General features: G+C 51.2%; 1 protein-coding gene across 1 annotated transcript; it reads left to right on the plus strand.

The window, feature by feature from the left end:
* Positions 1-234: 234 nt before the first annotated feature.
* On the plus strand, positions 235-16055 carry med16 (mediator complex subunit 16). Its single transcript, XM_075486143.1, is given in 17 exon segments — positions 235-483; positions 1544-1713; positions 1793-1900; positions 6231-6400; positions 6475-6756; positions 6836-6985; positions 7054-7159; positions 8183-8338; positions 8419-8633; positions 8800-9006; positions 9355-9565; positions 9703-9755; positions 9757-9837; positions 13250-13442; positions 15009-15225; positions 15295-15378; positions 15458-16055. Coding segments are annotated over 16 exon segments (2499 nt in total). The 5' UTR covers positions 235-483; positions 1544-1574; the 3' UTR covers positions 15585-16055.
* Positions 16056-20198: the final 4143 nt, after the last annotated feature.

The following is a 20198-nucleotide window of genomic DNA, read 5'->3' on the forward strand; positions in this document are numbered from 1 at the left end:
TAATATCAATAAAATAATACATCCATGTATCAGACGCACATGGCAGGAAATGTTCCCCGGGCTGGCAGTAGGATGCCCGCGGAAACCCTCCAGGGAAACAGCCGGTTCAGGCACAGCCTCACATTATGGATCCTATAATAATCAGGGACTTTACTCTGGAGATCACACATACATCCAAACACGGTTTGTGTGATGTTTAACCCCGAATCCGCTCAGCGAAACTGCCCACCGTGTTTGTTTAACACAGGCAGCGGAGCGGGCAGCTTTAAGAGATGTGGGGTCCTAACTCATTGTGGCAGCGAAGGAGCCGGGAGCGGTTTGTTTGCTAACACCGTTAAATGGCTAAAGCTGCTGTTTTAAAGCTGAAACTGAACCCGTTTAAGCTCATGAGCTGATTTTAACTTTATGTTTTTGTCGTTTCTAACAAATAGTAACACTTTTAATTTATTTCTAACCGCGTCTCTGGAGCCGAAACCCAGCCAGGTGAGCTAACGTTAGCGGCTAACCAACAGCTCTGCAACGGGATGCTAACTGTTTGTTTGTATGAACTATCACTGAATAAGTTTTGTTCTTAAGTTAACTTAAAGTTCACCGAACTTAAATCAATCTGAAGTCTCACTTTTTACGGGTTTTCAGAGTAAATCACTGGTGACTAACGTGACCTAAAGGACAGAAATGTTCCTAAATTAGACGATTTTTAAAGGGAGTTCGCAATGGAGAGACTTAGATAGATAAGTACTTTATTCATCCCAACTTGGGAAATTATTGTGTTGCAGCAGCATACAGTATAAAATATATGTAAACAATTAAAGTAAAAACAAGTAAATAGAATAGAATAAAAATAGTTTTTAGAGTAAATCACTGGTGACTAACGTGACCTAAAGCACAGAAATGTTCCTAAATTCGACGATTTTTAAAGGGAGTTCGCAATGGAGAGACTTGGTCTATAATACAGCAGAATTAAACGTTACATCTCCCAGATTTTGCTTTATCATGGTGATTAAATGCAGATTGTTTGTTTAATCCTCACATAAATAGCCCCCAAAAATTATAAATGATAAACGTGTTTATTTAATAATTTCTGGATTAAAGTTTTAAAACGAAGTTTAGAGAAAAATCTTCATCTCTGTAACGATTAAATGTTTGTTGTGGATGTTTCTGAGTTATGGTTTTGTTCACTGGACTGTTTCAGGTATTTTCTCTGTTGATCCGTTTGTTTTTTCTTCAGGTTGGTCTGATTATATATGAAAGCCGTTTCCGCCACTTAATAAAAATAAATTTAGAAATACTATCTCATAATTATGAGATAGTATTTCTAAATTTATTTTTATTAAGTGGCGGAAACGGGCTTCCATGGATTTAACATGAACATTAACATGTTTTTAATGGTTCTGACGGCACCTGATCATACAGGGTTGGTTTCCCTGCTCTGAAAGCATTTAGATTGATCAGAATAAACAGATTTGATGGGGGGCACCTGTGGTTTCCAGGCACGGCCTTTTCTTCTTCTGTGGTTAAATCATGTGGCACCTGTGGTTTCCAGGCGCGGCCTTTTCTTCTTCTGTGGTTAAATCATGGAGCTGGCCTACGTGTGTGAGTGGGAGAAGCAGCCAAAGAGCACGCACTGCCCGTCCATCCCGCTGGTCTGCGCCTGGTCCTGCCGGAACCTGGTGGCCTTCACCACCGACCTGAAGAACGACAGCGAGGACAAGGGTACGGGCACGCTCACATGCACGCTCATATGCACGCAGCCTCTAGGCCCCGCCTCCTCAGCTCACTGTCTCTGTTCCAGATGTCAGTCACATGATCCACATCATTGACTCGGAGCACCCGTGGGACGTTTTCTCCATCAACTCCGGACACAGCGAGGTCATCTCCTGCCTGGAGTGGGACCAGTCAGGTGAGTCTCACACCTGCGGGTGAGTTACACACCTGTGGGTGAGTTGTACACCTGTGGGTGAGTTGTACACCTGCGGGTGAGTCTCACACCTGTGGGTGAGTTACACACCTGTGGGTGAGTTACACACCTGTGGGTGAGTTGTACACCTGTGGGTGAGTTGTACACCTGTGGGTGAGTTGTACACCTGTGGGTGAGTTGTACACCTGCGGGTGAGTCTCACACCTGTGGGTGAGTTACACACCTGTGGGTGAGTTGTACACCTGTGGGTGAGTTGTACACCTGTGGGTGAGTTACACACCTGTGGGTGAGTTGTACACCTGTGGGTGAGTTGTACACCTGTGGGTGAGTTACACACCTGTGGGTGAGTTGTACACCTGTGGGTGAGTTGTACACCTGCGGGTGAGTTGTACACCTGTGGGTGAGTTGTACACCTGCGGGTGAGTCTCACACCTGTGGGTGAGTTACACACCTGTGGGTGAGTTACACACCTGTGGGTGAGTTGTACACCTGTGGGTGAGTTGTACACCTGTGGGTGAGTTGTACACCTGTGGGTGAGTTACACACCTGTGGGTGAGTTGTACACCTGTGGGTGAGTTACACACCTGTGGGTGAGTTGTACACCTGTGGGTGAGTTGTACACCTGTGGGTGAGTTGTACACCTGTGGGTGAGTTACACACCTGTGGGTGAGTTACACACCTGTGGGTGAGTCTCACACCTGCGGGTGAGTTGTACACCTGTGGGTGAGTTGTACACCTGCGGGTGAGTCTCACACCTGTAGGTGAGTTACACACCTGTGGGTGAGTTACACACCTGTGGGTGAGTTACACACCTGTGGGTGAGTTACACACCTGTGGGTGAGTTGTACACCTGTGGGTGAGTTGTACACCTGTGGGTGAGTTGTACACCTGTGGGTGAGTTACACACCTGTGGGTGAGTTGTACACCTGTGGGTGAGTTACACACCTGTGGGTGAGTTGTACACCTGTGGGTGAGTTGTACACCTGTGGGTGAGTTGTACACCTGTGGGTGAGTTGTACACCTGTGGGTGAGTTGTACACCTGTGGGTGAGTTACACACCTGTGGGTGAGTTGTACACCTGTGGGTGAGTTACACACCTGTGGGTGAGTTGTACACCTGTGGGTGAGTTGTACACCTGTGGGTGAGTTACACACCTGTGGGTGAGTTACACACCTGTGGGTGAGTTACACACCTGTGGGTGAGTTCTACTAGCCTGGGCGAAAGCCGACTGTTGACTCCGTCAAACAGTCTGGAAAAACCCAAGAGGAATCCGTTCCCATGGAGGGTGGGACCTTACTCAGCAACTTAAATTAATTGGAGTAACAGAGTTCCCTTAACCAATCAGTAATGTTTAGAAAGGACGTTGGTTATGCGCCGAGGTTCATGCTTACTCTCGCGAGGCTCTAGCTCGCGAATCACGCTTCCCACATCCGCTTTCATTACACCGGTACCATTTGATAAATCAAACTTTTCCCAAAGCCAGTTGGAAGGAGAGCTACGACATCCTTGCCACTAACAAAATTGACGAGGCATTCCTCTTGCTCTTGTTTTAATTGTATAATGCTCCCCAGAGTTGAGACAACTTCATGGATAGCTTCTAGCGTTCTTCCGTCGCCATGTTTATTTCCGCTGCGGTTGAACTACAATTATATGGACTACAATGGACTCCGCGCGTGAGTTCTGCGTCACCACTCGCAACTGTTTGCTGATTGGCAAAACACTGAGCGAACCGAGGTAGGGGGGTTGGGCCAGACTATGTGCGGAGCCAAAATCTTTGGGCGGAAGTACGTAGGATGGCGTCGCCAGGCTAGAGTTCTACACCTGTGGGTGAGTTTTACACCTGTGGGTGAGTTAAAGGGATAGTTCGGGATATTTGACATGAATCTGTATGGCATCACCATAACCAGTGTCGTGCATTCAAACTGACTTACCCCCGACAGTGTCCTGTGAGCCGAGTTCTTGTCCAGTGTTGGTCAAGGCGAAAGTAGTCCGGCTTGTTTGCTGGGGTCAAGAAATTAGCGCGTTTTTCTTCCCAAAACAGTACGTGTGCTAAAGAGTGATTTATTTCATCACAAAAACCGAAGCCGGCAAAAGTCACTCCTCGTTATCACTTGGGCCCTATACTGTCTCTCATTGTGTATCAGTGCGCACGTCATTCTGACCGCGAGCTGTGCGCACGAGTCTTTCTGTTCTTTGGCAGTGCTCAACACTTACTCTGCAGACAACTGGCCATCGGGTCCAGCTGGTCTGGGACGCCTCTTCCAGTTGATCCTGGGAACATGGAAAAAAGTTCTCAAGACGCCTGCATTCAGGAGTGCAGGGAAGTCCCCGTTATTTGTGATGCAGGCAGCAGCTGTCCCGCGGCCGCCGACATCCTCATCTATGGAAAGGTTTTGTATCTGGGGCATAACTAAATCCCACTCGTGTCAGCAGTAACATTCCACCTCTGTCTGCATTACTTCGCACTTCAAACAAGTGCACCAGGATTTGTCGGCCACCCTGGGTATCGCAGCTCCAGCAGTGGCTCCAGCTTCTGTTTCCATCACTTCTCTGTCCACCCTCTCTCTTTCTGCCCGATCTAAGTCCATTTGGCGAACTTCCTCCTCAGTATACTCGGGTTCATAAAGATACCCCCTTGGCTCTGAACGGAAGTCAATATGTTCCTCGTCGCTCTCGTAGTCAGACATCTTCCCGAGCAGTAAACAAAGTGAATCGACTCGTGCGCACAGCTCGCGGTCAGAATGACGTGCGCACTGATACACAATGAGAGACAGTATAGGGCCCAAGTGATAACGAGGAGTGACTTTTGCCGGCTTCGGTTTTTGTGATGAAATAAATCACTCTTTAGCACACGTACTGTTTTGGGAAGAAAAACGCGCTAATTTCTTGACCCCAGCAAACAAGCCGGACTACTTTCGCCTTGACCAACACTGGACAAGAACTCGGCTCACAGGACACTGTCGGGGGTAAGTCAGTTTGAATGCACGACACTGGTTATGGTGATGCCATACAGATTCATGTCAAATATCCCGAACTATCCCTTTAAGGCGGTAGCATGGTTGCCGCGTCTGTCACGGCGGTGTCGCACCGTGACGTCAAAATGGCGTTTCAGGCCTGGCGCTTCCCTTGAAAAGACGGCGCAGCGCGTTGTCGTGCACCAGTCGATTTTTGTAACTTGGCGGCGCCGAGCACAACGAACCGGATGGACCGTTGTGAGACCGGCTCAGTGAGGAGGTGCGTTTGTACAGCAGCTGTACGAAACTGCAGTGAAACAGCACAGGGAGCACGTAAACTCCCAAAACTGGTGCACAGAGATGGGCAGAACTTTGGGAAAAGAGGGAGAGTTCTGTAAGAATTTGTGGAAGAAGCTACGGGACAGATACGTGAAGGCAAAGAAGAGGGCAGAGACTCTGGTGATGCCGGGGGCTTCAGACGTTCACCTCTATTAACTGAATTAAAAAATTAAAATGATCCAAAAACTGCAGCAGCATCATTAATTACAGTATTCCTGCTCTTGACAGCGGCATTGTTTTCTTCTCCACTTTCGTGGTTGTAGAGTAGAGGTAACCTTCAGGTAGCAGCGCCACCTCTGTGACGGAGAAAACTGCAACTACTGGCGCATCGACTTCCGCCACTATACATGGCGGGCACGAAATCGTGACGTCATCAACACCGCTCGCGCTAGCAGACGCGGCAACCATGCTAGAGCCTTTACACACCTGTGGGTGAGTTTTGCACCTGTGGGTGAGTTTGAGTTGTACACCTGTGGGTGAGTGGTACACCTGTGGGTGAGTTTTGCACCTGTGGGTGAGTTTTGCACCTGTGGGTGAGTTGTACACCTGTGGGTGAGTTTGAGTTGTACACCTGTGGGTGAGTTTGAGTTGTACACCTGTGGGTGAGTTTGAGTTGTACACCTGTGGGTGAGTTGTGCACCTGTGGGTGAGTTGTGCACCTGTGGGTGAGTTTGAGTTGTACACCTGTGGGTGAGTTTGAGTTGTACACCTGTGGGTGAGTTGTGCACCTGTGGGTGAGTTGTGCACCTGTGGGTGAGTTTGAGTTGTACACCTGTCGGTGAGTGGTACACCTGTGGGTGAGTTTGAGTTGTGCACCTGTGGGTGAGTTGTACACCTGTGGGTGAGTTTTGCACCTGTGGGTGAGTTGTACACCTGTGGGTGAGTTTGAGTTGTACACCTGTCGGTGAGTGGTACACCTGTGGGTGAGTTTGAGTTGTGCACCTGTGGGTGAGTTGTACACCTGTGGGTAACATGAGGGGGGGTCTCTCACACCTGTCGGGGTCTCTGAATGTGTTTAGGCTCGCGGCTGCTCTCGGCCGACGGTGACGGGCAGATCAAGTGTTGGTCCATGTCGGACCACCTGGTGAACAGCTGGGAGAGCGTCCTGAGCAGCTCGGTGGACGGCGACCCCATCATCGCTCTGAGCTGGCTGCACAACGGCGTGAAGCTGGCGCTGCACGTGGAGATGGTGAGGACGCGCTCGTGCACGGTGGGCGCCGCTCTGCGCGGCCGGCGAATAACCGACTCCTCCTCTCGCTTCAGTCGGGCTCCACCAACTTCGGCGAGAAGTTCTCCCGGGTGAAGTTCTCTCCGTCCCTGACGCTGTTCGGCGGGAAGCCGATGGAGGGCTGGCTGGCGGTGACGGTGAGCGGCTTGGTGACGGTGTCGCTGCTGAAGCCCGGCGGCGCCCTGCTGACGGCGAGCGAGAGTCTGTGCCGGCTGCGGGGACGCGTGGCGCTGGCCGACATCGCCTTCACCGGGGGAGGGAACATCGTGGTGGCGGCCACCGACGGCAGCAGCTCCTCCCCCGTGCAGTTCTACAAGGTGAGCGCCGTCGCCACGGTGAGCGTCGCCACGGTTACCGCCGCCCGTCCACTGAAACCCGTCTGACTCTTGCGTGCAGGTGGTGGTCAGCGTGGTCAGCGAGAAGTGCCGCATCGACACGGAGCTGCTGCCGTCGCTGTTCCTGCGCTGCACCACCGACCCCATGAGGAGGGAGAAGTACCCCGCCGTCACACACCTCAAGTTCCTGACCCGGGAGAACTCCGAGCAGGTGAGAACCCAGACACAGAACCAGAACCCAGAAACCAGAACCGGGCTCTGACGGGGCGTCTGTTTCAGGTCCTGCTGTGCGCGTCCAATCAGAGCGGCAGCATCGTGGAGTGCTGGTCTCTGAGGAAGGAGGGCCTTCCTGTCAACAACATCTTTCAGCACCGGTCGCCAGTTGGTAAGAAACACACCTGGATCAGCTGTTCTGAGCATAGATATGTATAGAACCATAGATATGTATAGAACCATAGATATGTATAGAACCATAGATATGTTTAGAACCATAGATATGTATAGAATGGCTAGATATCTCGTCCGCGTTGCTGGGCAACGGAGTGGAACGTCCGCAGATGGCGGCCATCTTACCACAGGCAGCTCTCTCGCCGACAACATTGTGTTGATGGTGAAACATTCAAGACATAACTTGCTTAATTCTCAAACGTTTAGGTTATTATAAACATCAAAGTAGTAAGCTAATTATCACACTACAGACAAAGTCCATATTTATTTTTTTAAATAAAAACGTAAATATTTCAGGTTTATTTGCCCCATGACTGAACTTTATTTACCCCTTGGGATGACTCCCTCAGGGAAATTCAAGTCCCCAGTAGCTCCAAACACACACATAGGATCTCTATAAATCTAAAATACAGTATACTATAGAATAATTAATATAATATATCATTAAAATATAATTAATATAGAATAATCTAAAACAAAGTGTAAAAAAGAATATAGGCTATACAAGATATACAAAGTAAAGAGAGTTAAATAAAATAAGTTATAGCACTATGGTTGAGTTATTGCCCATATTGCACTACACTTGTGTTAATTACACATTGTATGCACATAGTCTGACCATAAATAGATAAGATATTGCACAGTAGTGACGTGAATTATTGCACAGATGTCCGAATAAATCAAATATCGCACAGGGTCTTTTAGTATGTAAAATGGTGGAAATTTCTGCGAGATAAGAGTAATAGCGTCAGAGCAGATCACTTCCCGTAACTATGGTTACCTCAGGTTTGACTGTCTCCCGGACATCTCACCCTGTGGTAAGATGGCCGACCTGTGCGGACGTTCTAAACTCAGACGTAACACATCGAGCCATTCTATACATATCTATGGTTCTATACACATCTATGATTCTGAGTCTGTGCCTCTTGACCGACCTCTGACTGACCTCTGACCTCTGCAGTCGGGGAGAAGCAGCCCACCATCCTGAAGTGGAGGATCCTGACCACCACCGGTGACCTGGAGCGGGTCTCGTCAGTGGCTCTACCCAAGCTGCCCATCTCCATCTCCAACACCGACCTGAAGGTGGCGTCGGACACCAAGTTCTGCCCCGGGCTCGGTGAGCTCCCCGTCGGGTTCAGAAAGCTTTCATTTCGTCCTGTTTCAGAGGGAATAACGGGGGATCACGTGTGTTTTCAGGTCTGGCTCTGGCGTTCCATGATGGCAGCATCCAGATTCTCCACCGCCTGTCGCTCCACACCATGGGGGTCTTCTACGGCTCCTCCTCCGCTCAGCGTCCCGGAGACGATGCCGCCATCAAACGCCAAAGAGCTGCAGGCCCCGCCCTCCACTTCAAGGCCCTCCAGTTCTCCTGGACCTCATTGGCTCTGGCTGGAGTCGACAACCACGGCAAGGTGAGGATCCACAGGTGGACTCCAAAACCAGAACCAGAAACCAGCAGAACCGAAACCAGAACCAGAAACAGAACCAGAACAGGTGGACTCTGGTGTCTGGAGATTAACCCTAAACCTGGCGTTCACCGATAAACGGGAACTCACCTGGTGGTTGTTTGCTCCTCAGCTCCACATGCTGCGGGTGTCGCCCTCCATGGGTCAGGTGCTGGAGATGAACACGACGCTGCGCCACCTGCTGTTCCTGCTGGAGTACTGCATGGTGACGGGCTACGACTGGTGGGACGTGCTGCTGCATGTGCAGCCCAGCATGGTGCACAACCTGGTGGAGAAGCTGCACGAGGAGTACATGAGGCAGAACCAGGCGCTGCAGCAGGTCAGTAAGAGATGGTGCTGCACCAGAACCAGAACCAGAAACAGAAACAAAACCAGAACCAGGCGCTGCAGCAGGTCAGTAAGAGATGGTGCTGCACCAAAACCAGAACCAGAAACCAGCAGAAACAGAAACAAAACCAGAACCAGGCGCTGCAGCAGGTCAGTAAGGCACCAAGAGATGGTGATGGTGCAGCACCTGTACAAGAGACGGCGCCGTCACCTGTGCAAGAGATGGATCGATCTTACAAACACTCGATCCGGTTGGATGTGCCTCTGTGGTGTTTAATTAAATGACGACAGACTTCTTTAGGTCGTTGGTTGTTGAACTCTGATCTTTCTTCCGTTTCAGGTGCTGGCGACGCGCATCGTTGCTGTGAAGGCGTCTCTTTGTAAACTCTCCACTGCGACAGCTGCTCGAGCATGTGACTTTCACGCCAAACTGCTGCTGATCGCCATCAGCTCCACTTTAAAGTCGCTGCTGAGACCGCACGTTCTCAACACACCTGACAAGAGTCCAGGTGACCGGCTAACGGAGATCTGCGCCAAGAACACGGACACAGGTGAGGCCGCACAGGTGAGGCCGCGCAGGTGAGGCCGCGCAGGTGAGGCCGCGCAGGTGAGGCCGCGCAGGTGAGGCCGCAGCCTGCGTTTGGTGCTGATCAGCGGAGGGACGGTTCTGATCGGTCTGTTTCCTCAGATATCGATAAGGTGATGATCAATCTGAAGACCGAGGAGTTTGTGTTGGACGGCCCCCCCCCTCCAGTCCCTGCAGCAGCTCATCCAGTGGGTGGGAGACTTTGTCCTTTACCTGCTGGCCAACCTGCCCAACCAGGTGAGCAGCGCTCCCTCAGGTGTGAGACACAAAATAAAATGGACACAAACTGACTATTGGCTCATTGATTAATCCGATCAGTTCAGGAATCCCTGCAGCGTGATCAATGTTACCTCCTTTCCTGTTACCACTCTGTCTGCCCGGATAGTCTTAAAGATCCTATGGCATGAAAATAAATGGAGGCTTTTATGTATTTTTATAGGCTTTAGTGGTCCCCTAATACTGTATCTAAGTTTTTTTCCCCAAAATTCTGCCTTGGTGCAGAATTACAGCCAGTTCCAAAAATGAGCTTTCTTTAGGATCCTCAGAATGAGCTGTTTAGTGGGGGTGTGGCCTTACTTACGCCCGTGGTACCTTGCGCAAAAGTTTTGTGAATCGCTCTGGCACGTAGATGGCACGGCAGCCCTATGCCGTAAAACTAGCGAAACCTGTTGAAATGAGCTTACTTTGACAATATGACGAACTAGTTACTGAACAACTCTCCTAACACAGTCAAACATCAAGCAAGTGCTACACAAGACACAGCAAAAAAGGCGTGCGTGAAGGGGAAAGCAGGAGTGAGGATTTTGACATTCTCAGCTGATTGCTCTGGTTTGCAAAGATGCACGTAGCGCGAGTCATTTCAATCAGGGGAAAGGCAGATATCGTGCGCGCCATAACACCAACAGCAGGACGGCTATCAAAACAACAAATAAGTACACAACACTCGCGTTACAGTAAATGAGGTGTCCACTTGCATACCTCATGCTATTTACCGTTACATTAGCGACAGTGACCGAGCTATTAGCTGCAGAGCTAACGACACAGACAGACTGACCGTTTTGACTCTGGAACCATGAATGAATCATTATCCTGATGAATTTGCGGATTCATTCTTCTTCAGGAAGCTTGAAGTCGGGGGTTTTGGTCTAAAATGAGCGCGCTAACCATCTCATGGGCTTGCAAACACCTCCAACAGCCCAGTTGGCAGAGATAAGAGCTTGCAGATGCTATTAGCTGCATAGCTAACCGTTAGCTAACGTTAGCTGCTAACGATACAAACCCTTTCCTGTGGTAACAAGCTATGTAACTATACTGTACATACAGGAAAGCAACACAATAATAGAGCGTTAAATTACTTACTCGGGAATGAGATCCTTCCCCAAGTGAGAGACGAATGGAGCAGGAGATTGACAGGCGGATCGGAGCGGTGTCTGCAGTGGTCTCTGCACCGGCCCGTCGTAGTGAAAAATCAGCTGAGCCAGAAGGCGAAGCTCTCGATTTACCGGTCAGTCTATGTTCCTACCCTCACCTATGGTCACGAGCTGTGGGTAGCGACCGAGAGAATGAGATCGCGAATACAAGCGGCTGAAATGAGATTCCTCCGCAGGGTGTCTGGGCTCTCCCTTGGGCTCGGTATTGGCCCAAGTTCTGGAAACATTCGTCTGTGAAATATTTGGCGCACACATACACAAATCTCTTCGGTTCTGTCGTCACTTTCCCAGAAAAAAACAAAATCTGTCCACTGGCTCTTTAGAGGTTCTGATGCAGGAGCTCTAAACAGATTTTTTACATCGATATACAGCGCAATGAGCTGGCCAAAGAGCTGTGGGCGGGGAAAGGCAGTTTATTGGCTCTGGGTGGAAACAACCTCCACGTCATAAGCGGCGGCTTTCCCGATCAGGCCATCTGCATGGTCACATTTCCAAAGGCGGAGAATAATTTCCAGTGCATGGTTTAGGTCTATCGTCATTTTTAGCCACTAGGGGACCGCAGGCAGGCTAGAGGAACTCATATTAATGTTAAACAACCTTAAAAAGTGAACATTTCATGCCATGGGACCTTTAAAGTTTTTATCCACCAGAGATCTCATATCATGTTCCTGAGTGCAGGTCCATAAAGGGGGAACCACCCAGAACCACCCAGAACCACCCAGAACCACCCAGAACCATCCAGAACCACCCATAACCACCCAGAACCATCCAGAACCACCCATAACCACCCAGAACCACCCATAACCACCCAGAACCATCCAGAACCATCCAGAACCACCCAGAACCACCCAGAACCACCCATAACCCCCCCCCCCATAACCACCCATAACCCCCCCCCATAACCACCCAGAACCACCCATAACCCCCCCCCATAACCACCCAGAACCACCCATAACCCCCCATAACCACCCAGAACCACCCATAACCACCCATAACCACCCAGAACCACCCATAACCACCCATAACCACCCAGAACCACCCATAACCACCCAGAACCATCCAGAACCACCCAGAACCACCCATAACCACCCAGAACCATCCAGAACCATCCAGAACCATCCAGAACCACCCAGAACCATCCAGAACCACCCATAACCACCCATAACCACCCAGAACCACCCATAACCACCCAGAACCATCCAGAACCACCCATAACCACCCAGAACCACCCATAACCACCCATAACCACCCAGAACCACCCATAACCATCCAGAACCATCCAGAACCACCCATAACCACCCATAACCACCCAGAACCATCCAGAACCACCCAGAACCACCCAGAACCACCCATAACCCCCCCCCCCATAACCACCCATAACCCCCCCCATAACCACCCATAACCCCCCATAACCACCCATAACCACCCATAACACCCCCCCAGAACCACCCATAACCCCCCCCCAGAACCACCCAGAACCACCCATAACCCCCCCCCCCCAGAACCACCCAGAACCACCCAGAACCACCCATAACCCCCCCCCCCAGAACCACCCAGAACCACCCATAACCCCCCCCAGAACCACCCATAACCACCCCATAACTGTCAAGGTGTGGTGTAGAAGGGGAGGACACGGATGCGGACTTACAAAAAAAGGGTGATTTATTTAACAAAAAACAAAGTACGAACAAAAGGCGCGGCAAAGCCGGATTCAAAAACTAAACTGTGACAAAACCAAAACAAAATCACTTGACATGGCATGGAATAAATACTTAACTTGGTCAAGGAGTTGTAGCATGGCATGAAGGGTCAGAAACAAACAAGGAACCAACTTGACTTTCAACAACAGAGATACGGCAAAACTGACAGGGGAGGCAGGAAACTAAATAGGGAGTGAGAGTGATTGGGGAGTGAGTGCAGCTGAGGGAAAAAACACAGGTGAAGTGAGTGAACTAATAAACAGAGTGCAGGGAAACTAAGGCATGACAAAAACTAAAGATGGACTGAAAACAAAAGCATAACCTAAACATGAAAACTAAAAACAAGAGTCTCTGGGCGTGACAATAACCACCCCAGAACCACCCATAACCACCCATAACCCCCCCCAGAACCACCCCAGAACCACCCATAACCACCCCCCCCGCCCCCCCCCAGAACCACCCAGAACCCCCCCAGAACCACCCTGTTGCTGACCTCGGGCCTGTTTCCCTCCCCTGCAGGGCTCCATGGTGCGGCCAGGGTTCGGCTTCATGAGGGACGGGGCATCTCTGGGGATGCTGAGAGAGATGCTGGTGATGATCAGGATCTGGGGTCTGCTGAAGCCCGGCTGCCTGCCCACCTTCACCGCCACGTCGGACAACCAGGACAGCATGCTGCTGCTGTTCAGGCTGCTCACCAAGCTGTGGCTCTGCTGTAAGAACCTGCTTATGCTCCTCTGACACCCCGAGTCCAGATGTTTATGCTCCTCTCTGACACCCCGAGTCCAGATGTTTATGCTCCTCTGACACCCCGAGTCCAGATGTTTATGCTCCTCTGACACCCCGAGTCCAGATGTTTATGCTCCTCTCTGACACCCCGAGTCCAGATGTTTATGCTCCTCTGACACCCCGAGTCCAGATGTTTATGCTCCTCTGACACCCCGAGTCCAGATGTTTATGCTCCTCTGTGACACCCCGAGTCCAGATGTTTATGCTCCTCTGTGACACCCCGAGTCCAGATGTTTATGCTCCTCTGACACCCCGAGTCCAGATGTTTATGCTCCTCTGTGACACCCCGAGTCCAGATGTTTATGCTCCTCTGTGACACCCCGAGTCCAGATGTTTATGCTCCTCTGACACCCCGAGTCCAGATGTTTATGCTCCTCTGACACCCCGAGTCCAGATGTTTATGCTCCTCTGACACCCCGAGTCCAGATGTTTATGCTCCTCCCTGACACCCCGAGTCCAGATGTTTATGCTCCTGACACCCCGAGTCCAGATGTTTATGCTCCTCTGACACCCCGAGTCCAGATGTTTATGCTCCTCTGACACCCCGAGTCCAGATGTTTATGCTCCTCTGACACCCCGAGTCCAGATGTTTATGCTCCTCCCTGACACCCCGAGTCCAGATGTTTATGCTCCTCTGACACCCCGAGTCCAGATGTTTATGCTCCTCTCTGACACCCCGAGTCCAGATGTTTATGCTCCTCTCTGACACCCCGAGTCCAGATGTTTATGCTCCTCTGTGACACCCCGAGTCCAGATGTTTATGCTCCTCTGACACCCCGAGTCCAGATGTTTATGCTCCTCTGTGACACCCCGAGTCCAGATGTTTATGCTCCTCCCTGACACCCCGAGTCCAGATGTTTATGCTCCTCTCTGACACCCCGAGTCCAGATGTTTATGCTCCTCTCTGACACCCCGAGTCCAGATGTTTATGCTCCTCTCTGACACCCCGAGTCCAGATGTTTATGCTCCTCTGACACCCCGAGTCCAGATGTTTATGCTCCTCTGACACCCCGAGTCCAGATGTTTATGCTCCTCCCTGACACCCCGAGTCCAGATGTTTATGCTCCTCTGACACCCCGAGTCCAGATGTTTATGCTCCTCTCTGACACCCCGAGTCCAGATGTTTATGCTCCTCCCTGACACCCCGAGTCCAGATGTTTATGCTCCTCCCTGACACCCCGAGTCCAGATGTTTATGCTCCTCTGACACCCCGAGTCCAGATGTTTATGCTCCTCTGACAGCCCGAGTCCAGATGTTTATGCTCCTCTGTGACACCCCGAGTCCAGCTGTTCATGAACAGATGTTGTATCTTGCCCCTGACCGGCTGTATCTTGCCCCTGACCTGCTGTATCTTGCCCCTGACCGGCTGTATCTTGCCCCTGACCGGCTGTATCTTGCCCCTGACCGGCTGTATCTTGCCCCTGACCTGCTGTATCTTGCCCCTGACCTGCTGTATCTTGCCCCTGACCTGCTGTATCTCCCCCCCCCCCAGCCCGGGACGACAGCCCTCCCCAGGAGCCGGATGAGAGCCTGATCGATGAGTGCTGCCTGCTGCCCAGCCAGCTGCTGGTGCCCAGCATGGACTGGCTGCCGGTGAACGACGGCGTCATCGTGAAGCTGCAGGGGAAGCAGCCGCTGAGGCTGCAGTTCGGGAAGGCCTCGTCCTTACCTGGAGCCGGAGGCCCCGCCCCCCTGGAGCTGTTCACCAGGTAAGTGTTCCCCGTGCACGCTCTCTGCTGCGTGTGCACGTGCTGCAGCTGAACTGTGTCTGTGTTCAGGAGTCCCGGCTCCCAGAAGATGGACAACCTGCGCTGCGTCCACATGGGGGTGTGTCCCACCGAGGAGAGCAAAGCCTGCACCAGGTGAGGCCGCAGGAAGTGATGTCGCTGTGATGTCACTGCTGTGTCACAGTAATCTGATGTGAAGCTCCGCCCCCCTCAGGTGCGGCTGTGTGACGATGCTTCGATCCCCCAACAAGACCAACGCCATGAAGCAGTGGGAGCAGCGCTGGATCAAGAACTGCCTGTGTGGGGGGCTGTGGAGGAGGATCCCCTCCAGCCTCACCTGAGCCCGGCCCACCTGAGCCCGGCCCACCTGAGCCCGGCCCACCTGAGCCCGGCCCACCTGAGCCCCCGGCTCATCTGAGCCCGGCCCACCTGAGCCCGGCCCACCTGAGCCCGGCCCACCTGAGCCCGCCTCACCTGAGCCCGGCCCACCTGAGCCCGGCCCACCTGAGCCCAGCCTCACCTGAGCCCGGCCCACCTGAGCCCCCGGCCCACCTGAGCCCCCGGCCCACCTGAGCCCCCGGCCCACCTGAGCCCGCCTCACCTGAGCCCGGCCCACCTGAGCCCGGCCCACCTGAGCCCGGCCCACCTGAGCCCAGCCTCACCTGAGCCCGGCCCACCTGAGCCCAGCCTCACCTGAGCCCGGCCCACCTGAGCCCGGCTGTGGTTCTGGTTCTGGTTCGGGTGATCCAGAATATGTTGGTTAAAGTTTCTTGTGTAAATAATGTGTTTTCTAATAAAACTGAAGGAACATGGCTGCTGCCCCTCAGTCCAGGAGAGTTTGTCTGATCCGGTGTTCAAATATAAGGATTTACCAGGTTTATAGATTTACCAGAAGTTCTCACTGTCTTAATAAACCTTATTTAACCTCAGATGTAGGGCACTACGGAGCCCCTAAAGGGACATGGAGGGATTTTTATTTATTTTTTTTATTTTTTATTTTTCCCCCCCACGTCAGTGAACCGGAAGTAAAACGGACACAGCGATGGAGCAGCCCACCCATCATCCGTGGGAGAAGTTTATTGATTTCTATTTTAGTATTGGCCTAACACATAAAGACATCAAACCCGTTCTTGCACGTAGACATGGCTTTGACACAAGTGAGAGACATCTGAAATCGCTCTGTCTGTTTTACTTCCGGTTCACTGACGTGGGGAAAAAAAAATCCCTCCATGTCCCTTTAGGGGCTCCGTAGGGCACCACCTTAAAGAAGGAAAAACAGAGTCTTGTGATCCTGGTATGTTAAGTTAATGTTTAAATTAATAATCAGTCTCATATCTCGCTACTTTGGTGAATTCTGGTTTGGTTGGACAGACATTACGTAAAGAAAGTATAAACACAACCTGTGATTATACATATATACATATATAATGAACTATTTATTTAACGATATGAGCGAACACATGAACCTTAACAGGAGATGTGTTGAATATGGGTGATTATAAACAACACTTAGTGAACTGAGAATAAAATGTGGGGAATGAACCGGATTGACTCAGATAGTTTAGGTTGGCTCACTGTTGGAAGCTAAAGACGGACATCTTGGATTCATTTATCATTCTAACAGTAAAAGTCTGGAGATGCCCATCCAACCGTCTGTGAGATGTAAACGGGTCGACCTTACTTTCCTGAAGTCCTGTCAGTCAGCTCTGAGCACAGCAGGGGGTCCCAGGGGGTTCTCTGGGTTCTCTCTGGGTTCTCTGGGTTCCTCTTGGTTCTCTAGGTTCCTCTTGGTTCTCTCAGGGTTCTCTGGGTTCCTCTTGGTTCTCTCAGGGTTCTCTGGGTTCCTCTTGGTTCTTTCAGGGTTCTCTCAGGGTTCCTCTTGGTTCTCTGGGTTCCTCTTGGTTCTCTCTGGGTTCCTCTTGGTTCTCTCAGGGTTCTCTGGGTTCCTCTTGGTTCTTTCAGGGTTCTCTCAGGGTTCCTCTTGGTTCTCTGGGTTCCTCTTGGTTCTCTCTGGGTTCCTCTTGGTTCTCTCAGGGTTCTCTGGGTTCCTCTTGGTTCTTTCAGGGTTCTCTCTGGGTTCCTCTTGGTTCTCTCTGGGTTCCTCTTGGTTCTTTCAGGGTTCTCTCTGGGTTCTCTGGGTTCCTCTTGGTTCTCTCTGGGTTCTCTCTGGGTTCCTCTTGGTTCTTTCAGGGTTCTCTCTGGGTTCTCTGGGTTCCTCTTGGTTCTTTCAGGGTTCTCTCTGGGTTCTCTCTGGGTTCTCTGGGTTCCTCTTGGTTCTCTCTGGGTTCTCTCTGGGTTCCTCTTGGTTCTTTCAGGGTTCTCTCTGGGTTCTCTGGGTTCCTCTTGGTTCTCTCTGGGTTCTCTCTGGGTTCCTCTTGGTTCTTTCAGGGTTCTCTCTGGGTTCTCTGGGTTCCTCTTGGTTCTTTCAGGGTTCTCTCTGGGTTCCTCTTGGTTCTCTCTGGGTTCCTCTTGGTTCTTTCAGGGTTCTCTCTGGGTTCTCTGGGTTCCTCTTGGTTCTCTCTGGGTTCCTCTTGGTTCTCTCAGGGTTCTCTGGGTTCCTCTTGGTTCTTTCAGGGTTCTCTCTGGGTTCTCTCGGGGTTCTCTGGGTTCCTCTTGGTTCTCTCTGGGTTTCAGATTACATTACATTACACTTAGCTGACGCTTTTTATCCAAAGCGACTTACATCTATTTAGATACAGGGTATTGGTTACAGGCCCTGGAGCAATGTGGGGTTAGGTGCCTTGCTCAAGGGCACTTCAGCCATGAATAGAGGTGTAGGGAGAGGTAATGGCGGGACTTGAACTTGCAACCCTCTGATTTTAAGTCCGCCTCCCTAACCACTAGGCCACGGCTGCCAGTTCTCTCAGGGTTCTCTGGGTTCCTCTTGGTTCTTTCAGGGTTCTCTCTGGGTTCTCTTGGTTCTCTCTGGGTTCTCTCTGGGTTCCTCTTGGTTCTTTCAGGGTTCTCTGGGTTCCTCTTGGTTCTCTCTTGGTTCTCTCTGGGTTCCTCTGGGTTCCTCTGGGTTCTCTCAGGGTTCCTCTTGGTTCTTTCTGGGTTCTCTCGGTTCTCTCTGGGTTCCTCTTGGTTCTCTCTGGGTTCTCTCTGGGTTCCTCTTGGTTCTTTCAGGGTTCTCTCTGGGTTCCTCTTGGTTCTCTCTGGGTTCCTCTTGGTTCTTTCAGGGTTCTCTCTGGGTTCTCTGGGTTCCTCTTGGTTCTCTGGGTTCCTCTTGGTTCTTTCAGGGTTCTCTCTGGGTTCTCTCGGGGTTCTCTGGGTTCCTCTTGGTTCTCTCTGGGTTCTCTCTGGGTTTCAGATTACATTACATTACACTTAGCTGACGCTTTTTATCCAAAGCGACTTACATCTATTTAGATACAGGGTATTGGTTACAGGCCCTGGAGCAATGTGGGGTTAGGTGCCTTGCTCAAGGGCACTTCAGCCATGAATAGAGGTGTAGGGAGAGGTAATGGCGGGACTTGAACTTGCAACCCTCTGATTTTAAGTCCGCCTCCCTAACCACTAGGCCACGGCTGCCAGTTCTCTCAGGGTTCTCTGGGTTCCTCTTGGTTCTCTGGGTTCCTCTTGGTTCTTTCAGGGTTCTCTCTAGGTTCTCTCAGGGTTCCTCTTGGTTCTCTCTGGGTTCTCTCTGGGTTCCTCTTGGTTCTTTCAGGGTTCTCTCTGGGTTCCTCTTGGTTCTCTCTGGGTTCTCTCAGGGTTCTCTGGGTTCTCTCAGGGTTCCTCTTGGTTCTTTCAGGGTTCTCTCTGGGTTCCTCTTGGTTCTCTCTGGGTTCTCTCAGGGTTCTCTGGGTTCCTCTTGGTTCTCTGGGTTCCTCTTGGTTCTTTCAGGGTTCTCTCTGGGTTCTCTCAGGGTTCTCTTGGTTCTCTCTTGGTTCTCTCTGGGTTCCTCTTGGTTCTTTCAGGGTTCTCTGGGTTCCTCTTGGTTCTCTCTTGGTTCTCTCTGGGTTCCTCTTGGTTCTTTCTGGGTTCCTCTTGGTTCTCTCTGGGTTCTCTCAGGGTTCCTCTTGGTTCTCTCTGGGTTCTCTCTGGGTTCCTCTGGGTTCTCTCGGTTCTCTCTGGGTTCCTCTTGGTTCTCTCTGGGTTCTCTGGGTTCCTCTTGGTTCTCTCAGGGTTCTCTGGGTTCTCTCTTGGTTCTCTGGGTTCTCTCTTGGTTCTCTCTTGGTTCTCTGGGTTCCTCTTGGTTCTCTCTGGGTTCTCTCTGGGTTCCTCTTGGTTCTCTCTTGGTTCTCTCTGGGTTCCTCTTGGTTCTCTCTTGGTTCTCTCTTGGTTCTCTCAGGGTTCTCTGGGTTCCTCTTGGTTCTCTGGGTTCCTCTTGGTTCTCTGGGTTCCTCTTGGTTCTCTCTTGGTTCTCTCAGGGTTCTCTGGGTTCCTCTTGGTTCTCTCTGGGTTCTCTTGGTTCTCTCTTGGTTCTCTCTGGGTTCTCTCTTGGTTCTCTGGGTTCCTCTTGGTTCTCTCTGGGTTCTCTGGGTTCTCTCTGGGTTCTCTCTGGGTTCTCTCAGGGTTCTCTCTGGGTTCTCTCAGGGTTCTCTGGGTTCCTCTTGGTTCTCTCTTGGTTCTCTGGGTTCCTCTTGGTTCTCTCTTGGTTCTCTCTTGGTTCTCTCAGGGTTCTCTGGGTTCCTCTTGGTTCTCTTAGGGTTCTCTGGGTTCCTCTTGGTTCTCTGGGTTCCTCTTGGTTCTCTCTGGGTTCTCTCAGGGTTCTCTGGGTTCCTCTGGGTTCTCTGGGTTCTCTCTGGGTTCTCTCAGGGCCTTCCTTGGTTGGACTTCAGCGGACTTTGCAGGTGCCTTGACGGTCGCTTCTTTCCACCAGGAAACGGGAACGGGCTGGTGTCACCGTACAGGATGATGAAACCGTCCAAGTGGCAGAAGTTGGTGCTGACCAGAATGGCATGTGTGGGGGGGCAGTTAGCTCATCTGGGGGGGCAGAAAACATCGGTGGAAAA

Source organism: Odontesthes bonariensis, chromosome 15 (assembly GCF_027942865.1).
Source record: "Odontesthes bonariensis isolate fOdoBon6 chromosome 15, fOdoBon6.hap1, whole genome shotgun sequence".
Classification (NCBI taxonomy): domain Eukaryota; kingdom Metazoa; phylum Chordata; class Actinopteri; order Atheriniformes; family Atherinopsidae; genus Odontesthes; species Odontesthes bonariensis.